Source organism: Lepisma saccharinum, chromosome 1 (assembly GCF_977018435.1).
Source record: "Lepisma saccharinum chromosome 1, izLepSacc3.1, whole genome shotgun sequence".
Taxonomy (NCBI): domain Eukaryota; kingdom Metazoa; phylum Arthropoda; class Insecta; order Zygentoma; family Lepismatidae; genus Lepisma; species Lepisma saccharinum.
In genome coordinates this window covers 162,427,871-162,452,186 of record NC_139229.1, presented here as the reverse complement: position 1 = coordinate 162,452,186, position 24,316 = coordinate 162,427,871, and the positions used below count along the sequence as shown (strand labels likewise).

Sequence of the window (24,316 nt, the reverse complement as noted above, 5' to 3'; positions counted from 1 at the left end):
GCCACGTAATTTGTCTGCTAAAACGATGTTACAAATCTTAAGAACAGATGAAGACGAGAAAAATGCAAGTTTATGATTAGTGGGAATGAATGTAGAGGTAATTTAGAACCTTTTTCTTTAGAAAGCATTTAGCGATATTATTTTAACGCTAACGGATCCTAACCTAACTAGGAGAGCATTTAGGTTTATTATTAGAAGAATGCTAAGGGACCTAATCTTAAAACATTTTTGTGAAAGTAATCGCTACAACTTCACAGTATGTGTTATAATTGAATACATAGCATGATGAAATCACGATAAAACAAAGACCGAGTTAACTGCCACGTGCATCTCTTTTGAGGTTCCAGACCAGCAGAAAAAGAACGTGGCAGCAGACACTACCCAAAAAGTCCCGCACACCCCTAGACTGTAGTAAAGTCACCACGGGATAATTCGGATGTGCCAAGAGCAAATGTTTTGATTTGATTCTGCAAATAAACACTGTTTACATACTTTTATAGTAATAATAATAATAGAAATATATATACATGTTTGTATCGCCACTTGCCTGTACAGAGATTTTTGTCTGAAATGTTATTCAATGATCTAGTTTTTATGATCTGTCTCATAACTTAAGTCAATTGGAAAATTATTTGTAGTGTTGGAAGTCTGATAAGTGATAAATAGGATCAGGCCATAATAATGGCTTGTCTTGATTAAACTTTAGAATAGGCTAAACTAGAAAATAGTAATTTTTGGCATAGAAAATACAAGATGGCAATAAATATGTTATGGCGCAACGGATTCGGATATATTTATGTAAGATATATATTATTACTCTCTTGTAATTTTTCACTGTCTGACTAATAATAACGCTGTAAATTGTGGCATATCTTTTTTACATTATACTTTTTAGAAATTAGCCATTTTAGGGGTAACTGACATTGTGGTTTCGAATATGGCATCCGTTTTGGTACTACTTTACTATACCGGAGACACCTATCAATGATTTATTTCGCAATTTTTTACATTGCTAACGTACTATTCTGCATTGCGGAATATTTCTTTAGGTGAAATAATGAATTTCTAACTAAAATAATGTATTTCTTACATTAACGAGTAGGTACTTAGTGTTGTTCCTTATTTCCCACAAACCATCCACGGGTAGCCCCAAAACCATTGACGTTAGCCCAAAAATTCACGATAGCCCCACAAACCATCACGAGGACGAGGTATGCCTACTAGGTTAGGTTAGGCCTGTTAGGTTAGGTTCTATTAGCACTCCTTTCGTTCAATTTACCATATACGGACAATACGAGAGCATATTGTGCTCTCGTGCAGAAAGCAAATGGCGGCAGCTGCAAATCCGGGTCGGAAATAGATTTTCCTAGAAAACCACATGCATTCGCATTAAAATAAATCAAAACTACATTCCCGAACATCAACAACGCTACAGAAAATGATTTGCGTAAGTACTTTCTCCTGTAAATTTGAAGAAATCCGTCTCTGGTATAGTAAACTGTTACCCTTAATGGTCAGCCTTAGTCTAGTTATTTTCCTGTAGTTTACTGTTATTACAAGCATAAGAAAGCAGTTTTTCCTTGTGACGTTTCAGGAGAACACACGCTCCCTTCGTCAGACTTTTATTTTGACTAAAGATACAGTTATAAAAATGGTTAGCAATCTTTTAAACAAAAAGAATCCATTATATAATGGATGTTATCAATGTTACATTGTTGTAATATAGCAACTTAACTGTGAAAAGAAGCAGTCTGTTTTGTTTTTATTTCAGATAAAAAAAAAATGTAACAGTTTCATACATCGGAGATACATTTCTTCATTTTTACAGAAGAAACTACGGAAAATGTCTGTTATATCGGAGAGACATTTCTATCGGATATTTTCAGTTTCAAATGGTTCGTACTTACCAATTATGTATTGCGGAACATAGTTGAAGGTGCCAATATGCTTTTTACAGGAAAATAACTTCGATTTTTCACATTACGAGTAATTCTTTTGGGTCCTTCTTCTGTTGCGGAACATACAATATGGCGTGCACAGCTGTGGATCGACGCACGTCGTGCTTGTGTTTTGTCGATTTGGAGTGGGTATGCAGTGTTTCAACCTTCTTAACCGAAAAATACCTAATTTCGTGTTCAATATGTCATCACAAACCATTGACTGATAGCCCCAAAAACCATTCACGATAGCCCCACGAACCATTGACAGATAGCCTGGTACTACTTTACTATACCGGAGACACCTATCAATGATTTATTTTGCAATTTTTTACATTGATAACGTACTATTCTGCGTTGCAGAACATTTCTTTAGGTGAAATAATAGATTTCTAACGAAAATAATGTATATTTCTTACATACGATGGCCCACGAACCATCACGGGGATGAGGTATGCCTAATAGGTTAGGGTAGGCCTGTTAGGTTAGGTTCCATTAGCACTCCTTTCGTTCAATTTAGCATATACGGACAACATCGGATTTACAAATTCCACGGCATCTTCCACTCCCGGCAACAACTTCACGACGCATCCTCGACACATCATGTTGTAGCAGCAGCAATAGCGCGTATTGTGCTCTTGTGCAGAAAGCAAATGGCGGCAGCAGCAATAGCGCGTCGGAAATAGATTTTCGTAGAAAAACACATGCATTCGCATTAAAATGGATCAAAACTACATTCCCGAACATCAACAACGCTACAGAAAATGATTTGCGTAAGTACTTTCTCCTGTAAATTTGAAGAAATCCGTCTCCGGTATAGTAAAGTGTTACCGATAGCTCCAAAAACCATTCACGATAGCCCCACAGACCAGCAAGGTTAGGTTAAGTAAGCATAGTTAAAAGAAAGGCACGTTTGGAAACAGTGGCGAGACCACGTGACTTTTGACGCTCGCGCCATCTGCAGGTACATAATGGAAACAACGGTATAATGTTGTCGCTTTGCACAAAATGCAACTTTATTATATCAAAAGTGCTTATTTCTTGTTGTGCAGCATTCTACGGTGAGGAAAATACCTCCACGAACTTTCAAAATGCTACAGAAACTCATTTCCGTAAGTAGTTTCTTCTGTAAAAATGAAGAAATGTGACTCCGAGATAACAGACATTAACCGAAACTATTTACGGAAATTAGTTTCTCTAAGGTTTCTAATGTTAGTCAAGGTATTTTCTTTCATTGTGGTATCTATTTGACCAGGAAATCATGTCAGTGTTTCCAACCCCTTTTTTTAAACTATGCTTGCCTAACCTAACCAAACCTTATTGGAATGGTTCGTGGGGTTATCCGTCAGCTACCCGTGCACAATTTGCACACGTGATGGTATTTTTCGGTGAAGAATGTTGGAAACATTGATATTTGAAAACAAAAGAAGCAATATCATTCGCAAAGTAAGCGATATCGCACCGTTAAGTGCGTTCGGTAGCACTTAGAAAAATGCGGTATTTTAGTTGAAGAAGTGTTTGTTTTCGTGTAAAAGGCATAATGGCACCTTGGACTATGGACTCATTTTGAATTCATTAAATGTACATTCCAAATTTCTTGGTTTAAAAATCTAAAAATAATTTTGAAATTAAAACTTCTAAAAATTTTTGCAATTTTATGTGAGAATCCCTTGTGGAATGGAATGCACACAAATTTATTTTCAACAGATTTTTCATCTTTGTCTGTATTTCTGTTTTCTACAATAAAATAAGTCTAGAATGCAAGCAATGCGTACATACAAGAAAAACTTAGTCTAGGTACAACATGGAAATTGTCTCAATTATACTGATCTATGAACAGTTAATACCTATATACAGGGTGTTTCTGTGACCGTGTTACACACTGCAGGGATGATTGAAGGGAACAAATGCAACAAAATGAGATAGGGAAATCAGATCCGGAAATGCCCCAGTCAAAAGTTACAAGCCAAAACCTTTGGAGGGCAAGCAACCACGCACAACACAGAGGGGAACCATCAAGGAAAGGGAAAAGAACCCACCATGATGCCCTGGAGAAGATGTAACGTCACAATCGGTGTGTGTAGTCTAGAAGCACAAGTGTCGCGGCTGGAATCAGTGCAGTGGAGTATACACTAGAGGAACCGGCTTGGTAAGATTTTACAATACCGGACCCATCCGTAATTTCTATCCTACTTCTTATACTCACGAAATACGTAGTCCCAAAGAAGTATCTAAGGTTAACATGTAGGGGTGATGTGTTGAAATTGTTTATTGATTTGTAGAAGTTGTAAAATAAGCTTTCCTATTACCGCGATCGTTCTCCGTATATAAGCATGGAAACCATGTTTGTTCAATGGAGCATTCACTTGTTCAGTAATCTGTGTGGTGTGAGGAAGATGGAGACTTTGAAGGTAGGAAATAAGTAAGTTCTTAAGTTTTTTTTTAGTAACTTTTAGTTGGGTACATATTAATAAGACAGGGTATTTGTTCATATTTCGCATAGTCAATAATTTAGGAGACTTGATCACGATTGTGTAGTTAAAATTTGTCGCTCAAGTGCTACGAAACTGACATTTTTTACGGTGCCCCACAAACCATTCACGCATAGCCCCTCAAACCATTTACGGTAAGGTTAGATTAAGCAAACATAGTCAAAATTTCGTTCTAAAATGCAAAATATTGAAATAACCCTTGTTTTCGTAGAGAAATTCAGGGTTTCTGTTCCGATCGCGGACCACTCAATTTTGTTTAGTTTGCAATTTATGGTATGACTTAAGATGACCGGACCCCTCTCCAATTTTCTTCATATTTGACATACTTACTAATTGAGGCCTGGTAATGAGGAATCTGAAGTTAAAATTTGACGGAAACGTCTAAAAATTGCAAAATAATTGCAAACCATTGACGCTAGCCCCACGAACCATTGGCGCTAGCCCCACCAACCATTGACGTGTCGTTAGGTTAGTTTCGGTTAGGTTAGGCAACCATAGTTAAAATTTTGTGTTGTGGTAGTATCAGGATCTAGAAATTGCAAAATAATTTTGAACCATTAACGCTAGCCCCATGAACCATTGACGTGTAGTTAGGTTAGTTTCAGTTAGGTTAGGCAAACATAGTTAAAATTTGGTGTCGTCGTTGTATCGGGAATATATATATATTTCCTTGCAAAAAAAAAAAAAAAAATCGTGTAAATCGACGTTTTCCATTCCGAAAACTAACACCTTATTTTAGCTTATTTTGCAATTTCTAGACGTTTCTGACAACTTTTAACTTCAGATTCGTTATTAGGAAGCCTCAATTGGTGAGTATGCCAAATATGCCAAATAAGAAGAAAATCGGAGAGGGGTCCGGTCATCTTAAGTCGTTCCAAATTTATACACGTGACCCCAAATTTTAACTTCAAATTTGTAATTACGAGGCCTCAATTAGTGAGTATGTGAAATATTGCAAAAATCGGGGAGGTGTCCGGTATTGTAAATTCGCTCCACTGGCTTATATGGTGTTTGTGTATGGATGAGCAAGTGAGAACTAGAGAAACAGAAGGATTGTATCGGACCACGTATCCACAGCGCAGACATCCAGCGCACACTATGTTTCCCAGACTTTTCCAACAATTACAGGAGACTGGGCAAGTGCGACCTCAATTCCACGAACAAGGAGGACAAAGAACTGCAAGGACACCCGACCTTGAAGAAGCCATGCTGGATCGGGTGGAAGGAAAACCATCCATTAGTACATGGGCTGTGGCATGTGAAATTGGTGTGGCCCATAGTACTGCGTGGAAAGTTCAAAGGGAGCAGCAGCAGCCGTACCTTTACCATCCACAGCATGCCCATGGGTCCAACTGATTTCGGGAAGCTATGTAGCTTATGACAATAGTTAGAGCAACATATGTCTGAAGCTTACCCTCTAAATAAAAGGATTCATTGTTATTATTAGTTGTTACTTGCTGCATATTGCTTTATTTACATATACAGTCAGTGGCGGCTTGCAATCACACATTTGCGATTATCTCGAAAAATGGCTCATTTTCTGAGACTTTTTTGCTTCTATTATCATGTACTTTCACCTGTGTCAGTTTGCGCTATTACTTTTGAGACACCCTGTATGGGCTGTTTCAAATGTGAGACACGCCGTAAAATTTAATCCCTATGACAATGTAAGCAGTTTTTCAGTGGTATTTTTTTAAAAAAATGAATATAAATGCTAGAAGGGTTACAAAACAAGAGAAAACATGCTGTTCCATGGAGGAACCACCACCAGTGTGTATGAATTGAGTACACATACTTTCTCTCCTAAATTATGTGGTGATTCCAATAAGCTTTGTGTGTTCCTGTGTGACTGCACACCAAGGCAGTTTATTGCAACAAAATTCATGGTCCTATATTGTCAGCACATATACAGAAAGATCTGGGATAGTTAAATTGATCTTTTATTACCAGCACAGTGAGAGAAAATAGTTGGAATTCTATTTTCGGCTCTTGCACAGGAGAGTAAGCAGGGACGCATGACCCTTGAATCACTCAGCTTGGTCTAATTGCCAAGATGGCACACTGCATTGCCAAACTTATGCCTTACAGCAACATTTTGAGGTCCAAGGTCTGGCAAATGGTCTTCTATTCTCTGCCCCTCCCTAAACTGCGGGGAAAGACAGGGTTTCTACCAGTCTGAGAAATCAGGAAGTCCTGGAAAAGTCAAGGAATTTACATTTTATGTAAATGTCAGGAAATTTACATTTTATGGAAATGTCAGAGAAATTTACTGTTTTTCTGTAAAAATCAACATTTTTGTAGTATTGCACTAAAAATAGTTTTTTTAAGTAACAAAAAAGGACAAGCATTTTTTTTAAAAAATTTGTTGTGGACAAACTATACTCTTGTATGATATACTGAGTATTACGGGTAGTTACAGTACAAATTATGTAGGGTATACCAGAAGTGATAGTGCAAACAGAAACGGTAAGAACAGGGTTCAAAATCCAGGGGGATTTCCCCCCACCAAAAATTTTCAGGGGGGAGCTTTTGTTACAGCAACAAAACATACACAATTAGTTTTGACTTCAAGTATATTTTACTAAGGATAATTTTGAAAACACACACAAAATAATGCTGGTGTGAGTGTTGAATTATTCCTCTCTTTCTCCCTCTCTCTCTCCCCCCCCTCTCTCTCTCTTTCAAGAGATCATTAAAAAATTACACCAACAACAAAATGCACAGTAAAAGTGAAACAAGAATGCAATACTAATATAACTACGATATTAAATTGATTTATATTAATAGAAAGCAAGACTAAACAAAAACTTATACATAATAAAGCTACAGTATTTTAACTATTATTGTAATTTGTTGACATCTTTAACCAGTTAGTAAAGATCTAATACATAAAAAAGTGTGAAATTATTTCCTTTATATGCATTTAATACTAATGTAGTTTTAAATATTTACTAATTTACTTTCATATTTAATAACATTATAAATATATATCATAAATTTCATATATAACGCATACATATGTATATTTTTTTTTGTGTGTAGGCTAAGTTATTCTTCCCCCCCTCCTCCATCAATCTTCAATGGTTTCGTACCCTGGGTAAGAAGCACACGATAGTAGAAGCAAAAATGTTTCAGTAAACAAGGAATTACAAATGAACCATTTTCAAGATAATTGCGAATGTATGATTACAGTCTGCCACTGACTTGATTGTTTGTACATATCGTACGTTTGTTTTCTTGTGCAGTTAGAGGTTTCTTTGTTTAAAACTAAACACTGCTGAAAGGGGGTGTTATAAACAAAACGTACGTCCTGTACAGGATGGAGAGCATAACAGGCACTTCACTTGTCAGGTGACAAGCATGTGTACTAACAATCAAGTCAGTTGCGGATCATAATCATACATTTGCAATTACCTCACAAACGGTTCGTTTGCGACCCCATGTTTACTGAGACATTTTTGCTTCTACTTCCACGTATGAGGTTTATTTTTTAATTAGGGGCCATTTTGCACTCACGTTGGCAACACTGCATGCTTGGCGTTTTGCGCATGTGCGTTAGTTACCAACATGCCTTGCACGTAAACAGATGCCATTTGCATGTTGTGAAACGCTTGGTGTGGTTGTGGTGGACAATGGAAGTGGTTCAGGTGATTGAAAATCCCACCAAATGTGAGATACGATCAGTGATCAGGTTTTTGACAGCGAAATTTATTGCCAGTCCCACTACACCCCCAAAACGAAACAACAATCCAAGGAATTGTGCCACACATCACCCCCACAAACAAGTGACCTTCACCAAGAAACTCATGCTCACCATCTTCTGGGACAGGTTCGGGGTGCTTCTGATTGAGTTTCTGCCAAATGGACTAAAGTTGACCCAACCTTGTATTGTAACACACTCAAGAAACTTCACCGAGCAATACAGAATAAACTACGAGGAATGCTGTCTTCCAGTATCATGTTGCTGCATGACAATGCATGGCCGCACACTGCAGTTGCCACACAGTCGCTCATTGACTCATTTGACTGGGAGCGGATGGACCACTCTCCGTACAGTCCGGATCTCACCCCTAGCGATTATCACCTATTCCCCCACTTGAAGACTTTCCTCGCTGGGAAGCGATTCAACAGCGCCGATGAAGCCAAGCGATTCAACAGCACCAATGAAGCCAAACAGACCATGACAGATTGGCTGTCTGACTTGGCGGCAGATTTCTTTGATGAGGGTCTACAAAAGCTCATCTGCTACTACGATAAGTGTCTCAACAACTATGGGAACTACGTTGAGAAGTAGCTGAATGTACATATGAACAGCCACAGAGGTGATTACATTTCTTCCCTTGCATGTTTTAGTTTTATTTCAAAACCGCCCCTAATTAAAAAATAAACCTTGTACTTTTCGCCGTTTCAGTTTGTGCTATCACTTGTGGTATACCCTGTATATTAAATACTCTAGGAAAATGAGATGAACATAAAGGAAATCGGTATTATGTAGAAACTCACCCCTGATGTTCCTATCCAGCAGTCAACTTTTGTTCAGTTTCTCTTGTCTTTATTATTTATAACATGTAAAGTGAATATAATAAGAACTTGGTTAACCGGAATTCTAGGTCTGATATTGATTTGACCTTCTTACACACATGTTTAAATACATGAATTGTCCTAATAAGTTGGTCTCGAAAATTTTGGTTCTTGGCCTGGAAAACCTGGAAAAGTTGGGGAATTTTATTTTTACAAAATGATACAGGGTGTATGTTGACAGCAGAAGATGTTTTTTTTAAATTTGAAAAAGCAGGAATGTGACAACACTGCTTTTTGCAGTTCGAAACTCCTACATCTGGAGACGAAAAGTCTGGCTTGGTTCCCTCAAGTTTTGATACATTAAATTTGACGTGCAACATGCAAACAGACAGTCATGAGCAATTCCACAGTGTAACAGTCCGATTGAATGTTAAGGTAGGAAGAAAGTAAGTAGTTGTGATAATTTATCAATACTCTCTCAAGTTCCAACTCAAATGTATTGCTCTTGTTTCAGAATCTTCCAGGGCTTCTGTATCCTTGTGCATGCACTGCACAAGTAAATCTTCAGATTGTGAGGCATCGGAAAAGCAAGCACTGGAATCCTAAATTTAAGAAGTTAAGAGCATTGAAGGTAACATCAATTTTATTATTAAATGTAACTTTCTAGTCATGTTCATGTCATGTTATCCTGTTAAGTTTGACCAAGGGTGTTTTAAACCTTAAATCCAGCTCTACATTTTTTACATAAATAATAATTGCGTAACAGAAGGCCAGTGGTACATATAACTTAATCCTCTGCACTATTGGTATGGTAAAGATGTTCTGCTCATATGTGTAGATGCCATATGTGAACTTTGTTTTATGACAAAGAATAGTAAGTAGGGCTGAACTGATTTCAACCGATACTGATAGGGTACAGTAGAGTTTTCATCTTACCCATAAGGTGGAATCATTCATCAATTTCCAAGTGTGTAACTTTTTTAAACTTGCCTAGTGCATGTTTTCTTTCTTCCATGCTTTCTTGCATTGAAATCACATAACTGAAAATTAACATTTAGCACATAGTGAAATTTAAGTTAGTGATTGAAGAAATTGTTGCTCAGTGATAATTTATAAACATTGATCCTGAACTACAAGGTATTCTATGTCAGGTTTCCATCTTCAAATGTTTGTAACTTCAGTTTTCCATTAACTTTTATTGTAATTCATCTGTGCCAGAAGTTCATGTTTCATTTTTTTCTAACCTTTACAATAAAAAGTTTTGCATTAGCAAAATAAGGCTAAAGTCATTGCATGTTCTTTGTAAAGCGATTGTAGCATACCCATATTGATACCCTTGTCCGTCTCTACGATCTCTGGAGAGTGAAAAAAAAAATCCTGGTTTATGAAGATTATGTTGTTTATAAATGTTTGCTGTAATTTTTAGCTCACAAGAGATGTGTTAATAATGTACGTCAGCCCAGTCTGAAGGCTTCACATTAGTGAATATAGCACCTGATACGACAATCCAAAACAACACCAGACTAGAATATTAATGACGAAAGTCCATAAATTTATAATAAATATTATTTTGTAACATGACCCTGGTTTGTTTATTATGTTATATTTGAATACCTATTTTTTTTCACACATGAGAATATCAAATCGGTTCAAATCCGGGAACTTTTCTAACGTTGGAAGTGGCCCTGGTGCTCACCCAGCGTCGAATGCCATGGCTGGCTACCTGGAGGAAACCCTGGAGGGTAAAGGCAGTCAGGGGCGTGATGCTAATCACATCACATCCAACCACGACCGGATCAAGAAAGTGTGGGGCGTTACCCCCACGCCCCCTATATGCCTTCATGGCATGGTGCTAAGCACAGGGGAGCACTTTACCTTTTTTTTAATGAGAATATCAAATGTGACAATGAAACAACATTATTTGTTCTTTAACATACAAAGTCATTTCATCCACTAAAACAATAATAATATTAGAAGTAACATTTTTACTTTGTTTTTGTCATAACTTGTATAGTATACAAATATTGTTTTTCAATTTTGGGTAGGAAACTTCCAACTTGAACCTGCTATTGCTCCTGCCTGGGGATTTACTTTTTTGACACACAAAGTGTTCTTTCTTCAGTATCAACCTCTAAGATTTATTTGATTGAACCTTTTAATGCAAACTTTGTTGAAAACTTTTGATGTTCTATGTTCGTACTATTGACCAGTTCCAATAGTTTGTCTCCCTTGTCAATAGAGGGCATCTGACAAAAGTTATAAATGAGCAGGGCATTAGACTTTCATGTGTACCTTGATTACTATAGAGCTTGGCTTGAATAGTGGTTCTTGCATACCTTCATAGCACAGATAATTTTGTTCTGTTTCTCATGTCCAAATCGATTTTCTGTTGTTGTTTTTTTTAGTATATTAAAGTGGAATTGCCGAACTTCAACCCAGATGAAAGTTCCAAAAATTTAACAGAAGATGAAATGCGAGCGAAACTTAAAGAGAAGGGTATATTGCCTCCAAGACCCTGGATGGAGCGCTCTTTCTACATCAGCTGTACGCGGGGTGTTATGGACCCATATGTACCGCCAGAAGGAGATGGCAAAATATCAGCTGTTACCTTACCAGTAAGTGTCTTCCAAGTAACAAAAGACAAGATTTATTATGACAGTGTAATAGATACGGTTTTGTTTAGTGTTGCCTTTCCAACCGATAAATATGTGGAAACAACAACAACAAAAAAAAATTCTATAGGTAGGGACTTGAAGTTTTCGTTTTATTTTCCCTAAATTTCGGTGTTATTTTTCGCGATTTAAGACAAAATTCGGTGTTATTAATTGAAAATCGGTTATTTGTACATACATTTTTACTGTTTCTTCTATGCATAAGATTTTCACATTGCTTTAGTATTAGAAAATTATTTCATTTCATGTCATCGGCCACTAAATATGAAATGTATATTGAAGGATATCAACCAAATCTTTGAACACAATCATATTTCCAACTTTTCACTCTCACAGAATAAAACTTTCAAAAATCGTTTTCTTAAATTCACTTTTCAATTTACAATAACATTGATGGTTTTCCACATACAGTGCATAGTAAGTGTTCCCAATATTCACTCACAACACAACACTTCTAGTACAAAACACACTTATACTGTATAAAGAGAAAGCAATTTCTTTCAATTCATTGAAATGAAATGATTGCTTTAACGAAGTGTGATGTACTCCTTGTCTTCTTTCCTTCTTTTGAGCTTCTCGAAGCCTTCAACAACAGAAAGTTGCTAGTTCATTTCACTCGCTTTGCTTTTCTTCTCGGGCCTCCCCGATGGCATAGTGGTAAGGTCGCCACCTTGTAATGTAGCGGTCCCAGGTTCGATACCCGGTGGAGGCACCACAGTGGTTCGGATCCTACTTTAAACTGTAGGTCCAGTCTTGATTAGCCTTTATGTGCATAAAGTGGACGTAAAACAACAATTCAAACACACAAACTTTTCATCTCTTTATTCCTCTCACTTCCATTGTGCTTAATCAAGAAATCCTTCCGCTCCCTTGATATTTTGCAATTCAGTGATTACAAAATAATGTAGGTCCATCTGAACTATAACATCTTTCAGATGAAAACTAATGCATTTACTGATGGCTTTGGCATGCTGCGAAGTACACCGTAGTTTATCGATCGAGTACACCACAGAAGGAAAAGGAAATGCAAGTCTGTGCACAAACCATGAATGACTGAATGAAATTTCCCTAACATTGCCAAAAAATCCCACTCTGACCTCAAAATACAGTTTTATGTACACACACATACACGCACACCCCACACTACAACACAACAGGTTCTCCCTGGAAAATTTCCCCTTCCTACGGAACTTCCCTTCTGAGAAGATCCCGACAGCGAATTTTATTTCAGGATGAGATCAAAGCATTGTCAATCGTTAATGCGCCAAACTGCAATAAATGAAGCATGACAATCTCTTTTGAATTGATGTTTCACCAGCGAGACTAGAAATGACAGAGCTTCAGGTAGTTGTTTTTGTTATGCCCAGTTTATATTGCATATTTTGCGGTGTTTTTCGCATTAAAGTGTAAATTCAGTGTTATTCTGAAAAATGGCGTAATTCGCATTATTTCGCGATTCCGAAACTCCGAAAACTTGCCTCCTTAACATACCCTAATACATTTTATTTAAACACTTTATTTTGCTTTCCTCAACTTTTCGGTGTTATCGTTAAAATGAAACCTTCGCATCCCTAACTATAGGTCATTCACTAAGTATATATTTAGAATGAGCAAAGTTGAAGTATGCCAACTTATGAACAGGAAGATTAATAGATTTTTATTTGTATGCATGTTAGTTCAACTTTGCAATAACGAATGAAGATAGAATCTACTGTAAATTGAGTGACTTTTTGGGTATGATAATTTGGTGCAGATATTTTTTAAGATTATTTTTGCAATAAATAATATTTAAATGCATGGATGAGGGAACAGACACAATGAAGCACACATGCCTTCTCACAGTTCGAACCTAGGTGTTATTTTAATGATTAATTTGTGTTTGTAAAATATACAAGATTTGAATCACTGTTTCCCTTAACACATTCACTTTTATCAACAGTGGTAGCGTCGTGGCCTCGTAATCAAGGTGTCCCGGGTTCGATACCTGGTGGAGGCTCATGTTGGTTCAGATTTCACTTTAAACTGTAGGTCCAGTCCTGATTAACCTTACTGTGCATAAAGTGGACTTAAAACACCAAATCAACCAATCACTTTTATCAAAATTTCAGAATGATTTTGGAAATATACAATAAATATACTTCTTGAAAACCATACTACATATTTCATTATAATTTGCTGCATAGTTCTGTGTGTATTTTCAAGAAATACTATATAAAAATCCAGACTCCAAAAATTCATCATGCCTCTAAATATTATTCTACAATATTAAAAAAAAAAATCATGTGGAAATCCACCTTACAAAATCATGGTTCAGACCTTCACTTCCTAAGGCCTCCCCTACGTCATCACCTTGTAATGAAGGGGTCCCGGGTTTGATACCCAGTGAAGGCACATTGCACAGTGGTTAAGATTCCACTTTAAACTGTGGGTCCAGTCCCGATTAGCATGTCTGTGCAGAAAGTGGACTTAACAATTCAAATATTCAAAGCCTTCACTTTTAACATGGATGTGCAAGAGAGGTGTAAAATAAGTAATATTACCAAAAAAATCATCTATTTATACACAGTATGTATTATTACATTTTATATTAGTATTTCTAAATACATGTTCGTATCATATCAGTACTTTTTGATATATATTTTCCAAAATATCTGTGCACATGATTTGTTGAAAGTTTAAGGTGTTTCTTGTTCCTGTTTTTTTATTTAATCATGAATAGAGCCCGGAAGTTTGGCAAAATGCCTCTTCTTATCTACTGGATATATTTATAATTTTTTTCCGGATATACGTTTTTTATGTTGTTTCGAATGTTTTAGAAGCCTTTTCATTTTGCCTATTTTGCCTATTTGGGACCCCACTGCCTATTTTTAATTATAATGCCTTTTTTTTGCCTTTTTCAATGAAATTGGACCATTTTTTTTTAAAAAAAAAAAACTGTGTATATAAATTATTTTCCTCCCAAAAAACGTTGTTGGCATTTATTTTTCTTCCTTTTATTATGTGAATAATTTTCGCTTTATTTAAGTAATATTGAACTCACGCATGTTTCAACATTGCTGAAGTAAAAAAGTGTGAGAGAGAAGTATTTCATGCTGAGTTAGGATATTGGCTTTCGGTTAACATTTCCTTGTGCATGATTGACTGCTGAAAACCTGTTGCAGAACATCTTCACAATTACGTCATCACGTCCGTGTCAGGACGTTATTGACAAGAAACAGCACTAATGCCCAAGGGCCTTTGCATGGATTCCAAAATCAAGTTCTCTATCTTTAGTTTAGTTCTGCACTTTGGAGGGAAACGATCGTGTATTTGTCATCATGCCGAAATTTAGTGTGCCATTAAGTGCTAAGTTACATGGTTACGTGCGTGAATTTGGTGAAAATTGAAATGCTCTTCCCAATGTAGATTTTAACATTTTGCCAGAAATTATAGATAAAAGTAAGCGACTTCCAAATGTGCCTTTTTCTGTTTATTTTGCCTTTTTTTATCATTTTTAGTGCCTATTTTCCACATTATAAATGCCTTTTTGCCTGCCTATTTTAACGAAAATAAATGCCTGAACTTCTGGGCTCTAATCATGAACAATAAGTACCATTATAAAAGGAGTGACAAATAGAGTGAATAAAGGGGTGAGAGACATTTCATTACTTACTTTTTCCTGCTTGGAAGATGGAGGAGATTGAAGGATTGTCTACATTGGGTTGATTTTGCCCAGGATAGGGTCAGATTGCATGTTTCTATTGCTATGACAATAAACTTCTGGGTTTCGTAATGCTGGAGAATTACTTTGAATTGTCTTTACCTTATCATTCCTAATGCAATTATAATTGGAGAACAGTTTATGAAAGTGACAAGTTGAATAAAAATGTTGTATTTGTCTTTTAAGGGAGCAAAGCAGAAATTTGACTGGCTCCAAAAGAAGGGGAAATCTATGTCAGCAGTGAGGAAAATAAGAAATTTTGATGAAGATTTTGAACCAGTTGACTTTGTGAATGAAGCACAAGAAATTTACGTTAATGCTCACAGTTTCTTTGTACAGTAAGTAAATTTACAATTACTGTTGATTTTTCATTTTAAATTCCATAACATAATTTTAAAAAAACAGGAGAGACAGTACTAGTTACATAGATAATGCGCATGCATTTAATATATAATTAATGTGATTATATTTCCACAAGGTGGTATAGCTTTTAGGTTAACATAAAACCTGTACTTACGACATAAATGCTTGGAATTATACTACAGTGTGTTCCATTTACAACGTAACGGGGAGTTGGGGATAGTACAACTTTTGAACCGGAAGTGTTACACATATAATGCTTATACCAAATTGAAGCCTTGTTCATGTATATATTTTTAAACTGGGGAACAACGATTGGATTTCATTAGTGTCCACGCAGTGTTGCCAGATGTAACAGGAAGTGTAAATGAAATTTTTTACAAAGCATGAAAAATGGCACGTAAAACACATGTATGGACATGCCGTCGGTAATATTCAGTTTGGTTAGGCGGATTAGCTCAGCATCTATGGCAGTGAAAAAAGAAATGTTCATTTCTACCGATAGCCAATCGGATGAGACATCTTTAAGGCTCGGCTGGACCTTTGGCATGCGAATGGGAGAATGTTTTCAAATTTTCCTCTCCATTCGAAAAACCTCTTGGATATTTCAAAATATGAAAAATTACATACACTTAGAATTCCTTCTAGAGCATTGACGTGAATTTTCATGTAGTTTTCTTTCACCGTTGTCTAGATATTGTCAATAGTCTAATTGACTTACGGGTCATTCCATGTCAAATCAACTAATTTTTTAAAAAATGGTTGCATGACCATTTTAGAAAAATTTCATTTTTAGTACTTAGGTTTGTACATGTTTCTAGATATCAAAACCAATGGTGAAAAAATATTGTCTTTAGTTCTCCTGGGGCAGCCATTTTTCCAACATGGCGCATAGATTTTTGTGCTCATGTAGCAGTATATAGAAACCTTAATATCTCAAAAACCATTAAAGTTAGAGACCTGAAACGAAATTCATTTTGTAGCTAATGAAGTATACTTCCTATGATATTCAGGTATGTTTTGCTTGAAATTGCATCGTAAGTACGAAAATTATGGTGGAAAATGAGGTAACAATAGTTAAAAAATTGCATTTTTAAACCCGATTTTTTTTAATGAAGGGGTGTAGTCTAAGGCTTGATTTTTTTTTCATGTGTAGACCTAGCTGCAGGGTGTCTGCATATAAAATATCAGTGCTTAGAAATACACCCCTTTTTTACAGCATGGGCTCAAACATGGCCGTTCATTGAATTTTGACAGTTTTCAGGGTTAAATATCTCGGATGGGTCCCCTTTAAAAATTCTGAAATTTGGCACATAGGAAGCCCTTCATGAACCTAACTCACAGTAAAAATCTCAACTTTTAGATTCAACTCATTTTGGTCAGTATGAGGTAACTTATGTCACCTATTTCTGACGTTGCAAAGTAAGGTTAAACTACATTCCATACTTAGAATAATAAAGTCTTTTCTTTTTCTTTTTTAAATTTGGGTTAAATAAAGGCTCAGAAAATATAGTAACGTAAGGTTTTAATACTTGACTTATATTGCTCAGGAAGGCAATCACATCAAAATGTCCCGGTCCCCTTTCTCATGGTGTCGTCTTATTGCACGACAATGCTAAACCACACTTAGCCAACGCAACAAAGGATTGTATGAAATAAATCGAGTGGAAGTCCAGACCACATCTTCGGTGAGCTCAAAAAACCACTGCGTAGACAACGGTTTCAATCGGACGATGACGTCAAGGAATACGTGCGCAATTGGTTCCAACAGCAGCCAAAGGAGTTCTACGAGCATGTCATTTTGTGACTGGTGTCACAATGGGATAAATGCTTAAACAGTGGCGGACAATACTTCTGAGGTTTGTTACATATGTACTGTGAAATATCCTCTGCCTCGTTATTTATTGACAGCCTAATAGTTTGAATGTTTTGAAGTTGTGTACATTTTACACTGTCCCTAATTATATTATTAATTGCATTGGGGTGCAATGCTGCATAGCTAGTAAGACTCAAAGCATGAAGTCTGTTGATTTCCAACGAGGATGGTGGCAGTGGCTACCGAAATTAATAGAAAGAAAATTACTTAAAACATCTTCGCGGAAAACGTGAGTACCTGAATTATTAAAGTTATGTTAATAATGACAGACAAACTTAGTACTCTCGGTTTCCACGAAGCTGTTTTTAGTTTGTTCTATTAATTTTGGGGACCACTACCACCATCCTTATTGGAACTTGTTTAAACGTGCCAAGCAACAACGCAACAAGTTCCAATGAGGATGGTGGTAGTGGCCCCCAAAATGAATAAAACAAACTAAGAACAGCTTTGCGGAAACCATGAGTACTAAGTTTCTCTGTAATTATTTACGACTGCATCGCTCATTTCCAAAAATATGAAAAAAGTTATGTTGTTATGATGATTGGATGCTAGCTGCATTTAATCCCTGTCATTTCCTGTCACTTTAGCATGTAGCTTCCTGCGATGATCGATTGTGGAGCTTTATAACTGCTTAACTGCTTCAATATATCCTCCTAGCACAGTGGTAAAATAATAATAATAATATATATTTTTAAAAAATACCATGATTTTTCAAAGATGCAAAAGATTTGCTACTACATGAAATTTTTTTCTGATCCAATCTACCATATCTGCCAGTACAATAACAAACAGAAGCTGAACTGAAAATATTGATGCAATATATTATATGAACATTCATGTACATTGGATTAATGACTGTTTTTACTATTATGTTAACATTGATCTTTTACTTAATTCCTTCCTTTACAGCAAAGACAAGTATAAGCTGCGAGAATATGTAACTGAACACGCTTACCCTGTAAGTAACTTCTCAGATTTATTACAATAAACTGATTGTAATTTCTTTGTACAGTTCTTATGACTTCTCTGCTACTGGCTATCACAGTAGTAAAGACAAATGTTAATTAAATGAAATTGAAGGGTGTTCATTAACAGCCATGCCGAAGTAAGAACTTGGACTTCGAACATAAGTTGCTGCTGATTATGGGCTGTTTTCTGTTTTTAGTGTGTAGAACTAATCATTATTACTCATGTTATTTTATGCACAGAGAGGTTAAAGGGGACTGGATCTACAGTTTAAAAGTGGGATCCGAAGCACTATGTGCCTCCACAGAGTATCGAGCCCAGGACTCCTTGGCAAGAACACTGATAATAGAGTGTGCTTTTTGTATTGCTGTGTGTAGAAAATTTCAATTATATAATATTCTGCATGGAAGTTACTAGTCTTAAGAAAGAATCTCCAAAAATTTAAAGCAAGTCATAATTCTTAAATCCAGAAATATGTATAATTTTGGTTACCTATAAAATATATTTTTATGCAACCTGAAAATGACAAAATTCCGTATGGTGAAGATTATTGCATTTTACTGTTTTCTTTCTTTTTATTTCTTTTGGATGAGCTAATACTTACTTTTTTCTCACACCAGAACTAATGTGTGTACATATTCACCTATACTTATATCTTCTATTGTGTCATTTTTAGGTAATCACAGCAATGAGGGTGAATGATGATTATACAAGGCTAGCGTAAATGACGTGATCAATTTGAAACATATATTACTAACGTTTAATGGAATTCAGGTGCAGAAAATTGGTACAGTTGGAAATATAAATTCAAAAAGTTTATGTTGGTTGATCTTTCAGCCACATAGTGTGCCACCAGGATCGACATTAAAGAAAATAGTTCCATCAGAGACCAGAGAGCTTTCCCACATTCACAAATTTGTTATTTGTGTGCAACGACATTTCCATGTTATGTTTTGCTGAATATCCATCCAGTTTGTATGCATTTCATTAGTAGTGCTCTGAATATAAGTGAAGGGACTGCATCTGTAAGAAAAAGTTGATAGGAACCACCTGTAGAGGCACCTAGCCCGGCCTTTTTTCTCTAATGTCGCTCCTGGTGACAGACAGTGCATACTGTGTGACTGCAAGGTAGACCCATATAATTTTTTTGAGTTTATCTTTCCATCTGTACCAATTTTCTGCACCTGAATTACATTAAACCCAAGTAATATAAGTTTCAAATTGATCACATCATTTATACTAGCCCCTTTATTTACCAATTAGAACTTAATGTTACTGTACTAGTTTCTTGAAGTTTTTCTTTAAAATATTCTGTTCATTTGCAAAAATAATCAAAGCTTTAGATGACATCCATCTCCTTTTTTTTGCATATTTCCTTTATAATGTATGTAATTAAGTTATATTCCAGCAAGTAGGATATCTCCCATGATAACTAATCTCTGAGATAGTATATAATATGAGTTGATTTCTGTATATTGATATCAATCAGTTCAGTCCTTTTTTTGAATTCTTATAAAAATGTTCACATAACTATCTAATCTAACTTTAACTTTAGGGAATGATGACAAATGTGAAAGACAAAACAATTCATTGGAAGTTTCTGCAGTCATTGGAGCCAGCAAGAGTAGTTCATGTGCGTACAGGTGACATGATAACGAAAGACAATATATTTGCACAGATTACTGTCAGATTCCATACACAACAGGTAAGTCTAGTTATTACTAGATAAAATAATTTGTGCTAATATTACTGTATTTCTTCAAATACAAGGTCCACCTTTTTTTCAGCTTTTGGATGTTGAAAATTTAGGTGCATCTTGGACTCGATGGCATTTTGAATTCGAGTATACAGAGGTTGTTCCGTCTACGTTTGGCCGAGTTCGTTCCTCCCCTCCTCCCGGGCAGATTGGACTCACCCGAACTGGCGCATGGCATCCTGCAGTGTTGTGCAGTGACTGTCTGGGAACGGAGTTGTTTATCTGCGGGGACGAAAATAACGCACAAAACAGGACCATTGTTGTGAGTGTTGTGTGAAATCTTTTTCCAAGTGTGTGGGTTTCCGCTCTGTGACCAACATGCCGCCCAAACTAAGCCGGTTTTGGGAAGGCTATGTTGTGGCTCTTTATGACGCCCAGTTTAGTGTTTCTGTCATTAGAAAACAGTGCAAGAAGAATGGTTGCAACATCAGTTTAAGTGGAATAAAAAATGTTATTAAAAAGTACAAGAGCAACGAAGCTCCACCATTTGGATCACCAACGAAGTTGCCTAGGAAGCGGGCCAAGGCCAAGGCCACCCCTACCATGCAGAGGAAACTGCGCAAAATGGCAATGCAAGAAAATCTGCCAACACAAAGGTGTATGGCTAATCGTCTTGGCGTGTCTATGGGGACTGTGAGCCGGACCTTACACCATCAACTCAAGCTGGAAAACGTCATGAAAGCTCGCTGCCATCTTCTCACGGATGCCCACCAAAAGGAACGAAAGTGTAACGCCCGGAAGCTGTACGAACGGCATCTGGCAAAACAAAGGTGGAAGGAAGCACGTCGTAACGCTCGATGAAGCATGGATTTACCTTTCCGACTGCGGTAAACCGAGAGCCATCATGTACCGAGAGAAAGGCGCAAAGAACTTCAGAAGGTGGGTCCGTGTATGTAAAGAATCCTTCCCAAAAGGGTTCATGGTCGTTACTGGATACTGTTACCGAGGTAAACTGAAGATTCGTAGGGTGGCGAAGAACTGCAAAATAAACTCGCAGTATTATCAGGAGCAGATCATGCGGCCGATCTACGAGCATGAGATTCCAACAATGTACGGAAATGATGCCAATCTGGTGCGCATTCACATGGACAAGGCCTCATCACATACTTCACGATCGTCCCTCGCATTCTACAGGGAGATGGAGGAGGCAAGTGGTATACAGGTGATACTTTCAATGAGATACCTGTTAAATCTCCAGACACAAGTCCTATGGACTATTGTGGATTTGGCTTGCTGAAGCGGGCTTTGGGAAAACGGCATGTGACAACTGTGGAAGGATTTTGGAAAGCTGTGCAAAGTGAATGGGACAAGATTCCCCTCCCAGTTCTTCAGAGAAGCCTATTACAGTGGAAATTACGCTGTCGGGCTATTGTTAGGAACCAAGGGACACACATCGAGCACTTACGGACCTGGCGCCATGGATTCGTCTAAATTTTTGGGTAAGTCAAAATTGGCCAAATGTAGACGGAACAACCTCTGTATATGTATAAAATATACCGTGGCATTAGTGTAATATGGAATGGAGTATTTGGCAATTTCAATAATCAAGTTTTTCCTTGATGTTTTACCGGTATTGATAAAAATCACCCTCAACAAAATTTTCTCATGGTAATATTGTTGATGGTAAATGTAACAATAACGTAACAAAAATCTACATCTAATACTATACGGGATTGTCCTAGTAGAGTACAGGTATTGCCGGTATGACACTGTGAGCATGCACTTTGGGCTCTTGTCTGCGGGATGCGTGCAGGTTCCGGTCTCCTGGGAGAGGTGTAACAACTTTTCTTCTGAGATTTTGGCCTGTGTATGGGATCAGTGACCACCTACCATCGTAAGGAAAATGGGGGAGCTATATATGAGTAGCATAACCTAATCATAGAAAACCTACAATGAGTGGGGGTTCGTCATGTTGACCACACACCACCCTGGTTGGATAATCTGCCACAAAGGTGGGAGTGAGGCTACCAGTCTGTAGGTATGCACTGGACATGCTCGGATGGAGGTGATATTTGATATCATTCAATTGATGATGCTTGTTGTAAGTTGAATAGTGTTGGTCGAGCACTTGTTATACCTTCCCAAGTAATAAGAATTATAATAACTACTGCTGTAAATGATAAGATTGACCCTAATCTTGAGACAATATTTCTTATTGTGTAGGCATCTGGATAGTCTGAATATCGCTGTGGTATTCCTCTTAGCCCGAGGAAATGCTACGGAAAGAATGTTAAGTTGACTCCAATAAATATGGAAATAAATTGAATTTTTAATCAATCTGGGTTTATTATTACTCCTGTGAACAGTGGAAATCAATGTACTAGTCCTGCTATCATAGCAAATACTGCTCCTATAGATAACCCTTAATGAAAATGTGCTACAACATAGTATGTGTCATGTAATACAATGTCTAATGATGAATTTGCTAATACTTGGACTACAGGTTATTATTATTGACGGTATGAACATCTGTGTACCTTACATTGGAAGTACATTTTTTCCCTCAAAAGTTGAAGCAATATTCAAGGGGCATCTTTCATTCAGTGGTATCTTGAATTCAAAGAAATATGGTATTTCTGGTACCAAAATTTAGAACATACGACATATGAACCATCTTGTGATTATTCTGATAATGACAACTTAATATTGGAACAATTTATGAGTCTCTGATAAATAATATATTGTGAAACCTAACTACGTCATTTGCCCATTTTGACTTACTTGCCAAACAGTAGTTATATTTAGTGTTAATAGATGCTTCACACACACATATTTCTTATCCTGCCTAATACTGTGATGCTTCCTAATTAATTGACTGAGAAAAGACAATTTGAGATTTTTCAAAGAAAAGGGGGGAAAAACCTACTGGAAATGTTTTCTGTTGTAAAATTAATTAAGTATTTTACTTTCACAGGTATTGGCAGTTTATGATAGATTTGGCAGGTTGATGCATGGAAGTGAAATCCTAGCCAAAGATGTTTTAGAGTACATTGTGTTTGAGAAACACTTATCCAATCAGTATGGCAAGTGGAGGGTTCACGAAAAAATCATACCAGATTGGATGCCACCAAAGGAACCCTTAATGAGAACATATGTAAAAGAGAATGTTGATAGTGCAGACACTTCTGCAATTGACACAAGTGTAGAAGTAACAGAAAGGGAAGAAAAGCCAACAGGGACTGTTCCAGTACCAGCATGAAACTGTGAGAAGAATAGTAGAGACATTACTAAACCCCACGGGTTCAATGAATTTGTGTCAACTGAAATAATGTAGAGAAGTTTAAATTGAAGGATTTTTTTTCAGTTATGTAATGTAATTTGTATTCAGTAATACTGGTCTGTGTACACACAAAACAATTGTTTTCTTTTTTTGGCAAAACTTCATACTTAGCTTTTAAAAGTTTTCCATGATATACGGCACAGTTTTTCCATACATTACAGCTAAGTCCTTAAATAAGTGTGTTTTGCGATTGGAAGTGCTTTACCAGCATATGTAATCCAATGTCATGCGAAAGAAAGGATTAAGTTTGGTAGCGTATATTTGATTTAAGTAATTTCTCATACTCAGTGTAACAGGAAGTTTCCAGCGTCACTTCCCTTTATACCAACAAAGCTCACTCTCATGGTCTCTGATCCATGGGATTCTATCTCAACAGCAGACAGAAACCCCACAACCTCAGCACTAATTTCCTGACCAACCTAGGTCCCCTTGTCTTTGCATGCAAGAACTTCACACCTTTGAAGACGAGCATTACCTTCAGATACGAGGCACAGGCATGGGCACAAGAATGGTTCCATTTTATACCAACCTTTTCATTGGCAAACTCGAACAAGAGTTTCTGGGGACCCAACCCCTAAAACCTCTTCTCTGCCTCCGTTTCATCGAGCCATATCATGCTCTGGGCACATGGAGAACCATCCCTATTCACTTTCCTGGCTCAACCTAACAACTTCTGCTCTATCAAGTTCACCTGGACCCACTCCACCAACCAACAGTTTGTGATTCTGGAACTTGTAGAGTGTAATAGTTTTATCA

The 24,316-nt window shown here is 36.8% G+C and overlaps 1 protein-coding gene across 1 annotated transcript; it reads left to right on the top strand.

The window, feature by feature from the left end:
- The first annotated feature begins 529 nt into the window (after positions 1–529).
- On the top strand, positions 530–23,683 carry mRpL45 (mitochondrial ribosomal protein L45). The gene is made up of 7 exons (XM_083125317.1): positions 530–798; positions 9,465–9,581; positions 11,356–11,565; positions 15,509–15,660; positions 18,468–18,516; positions 20,080–20,229; positions 23,195–23,683. The coding sequence occupies exons 1-7, from the start codon at positions 754–756 to the stop codon at positions 23,477–23,479; spliced, it is 1,008 nt and encodes a 335-aa protein (XP_082981443.1). The 5' UTR covers positions 530–753; the 3' UTR covers positions 23,480–23,683.
- Positions 23,684–24,316: the final 633 nt, after the last annotated feature.

Coding starts and splice junctions, on each gene's coding strand:
- mRpL45 (XM_083125317.1), top strand. CDS start 754: ATGGCAATAAATATGTTATGGCGCAACGGATTCGGATATATTTAT. Junction 15,661..18,467: donor GCTCACAGTTTCTTTGTACA/GTAAGTAAATTT, acceptor CTTCCTTTACAG/CAAAGACAAGTATAAGCTGC. Junction 20,230..23,194: donor TCAGATTCCATACACAACAG/GTAAGTCTAGTT, acceptor TTACTTTCACAG/GTATTGGCAGTTTATGATAG.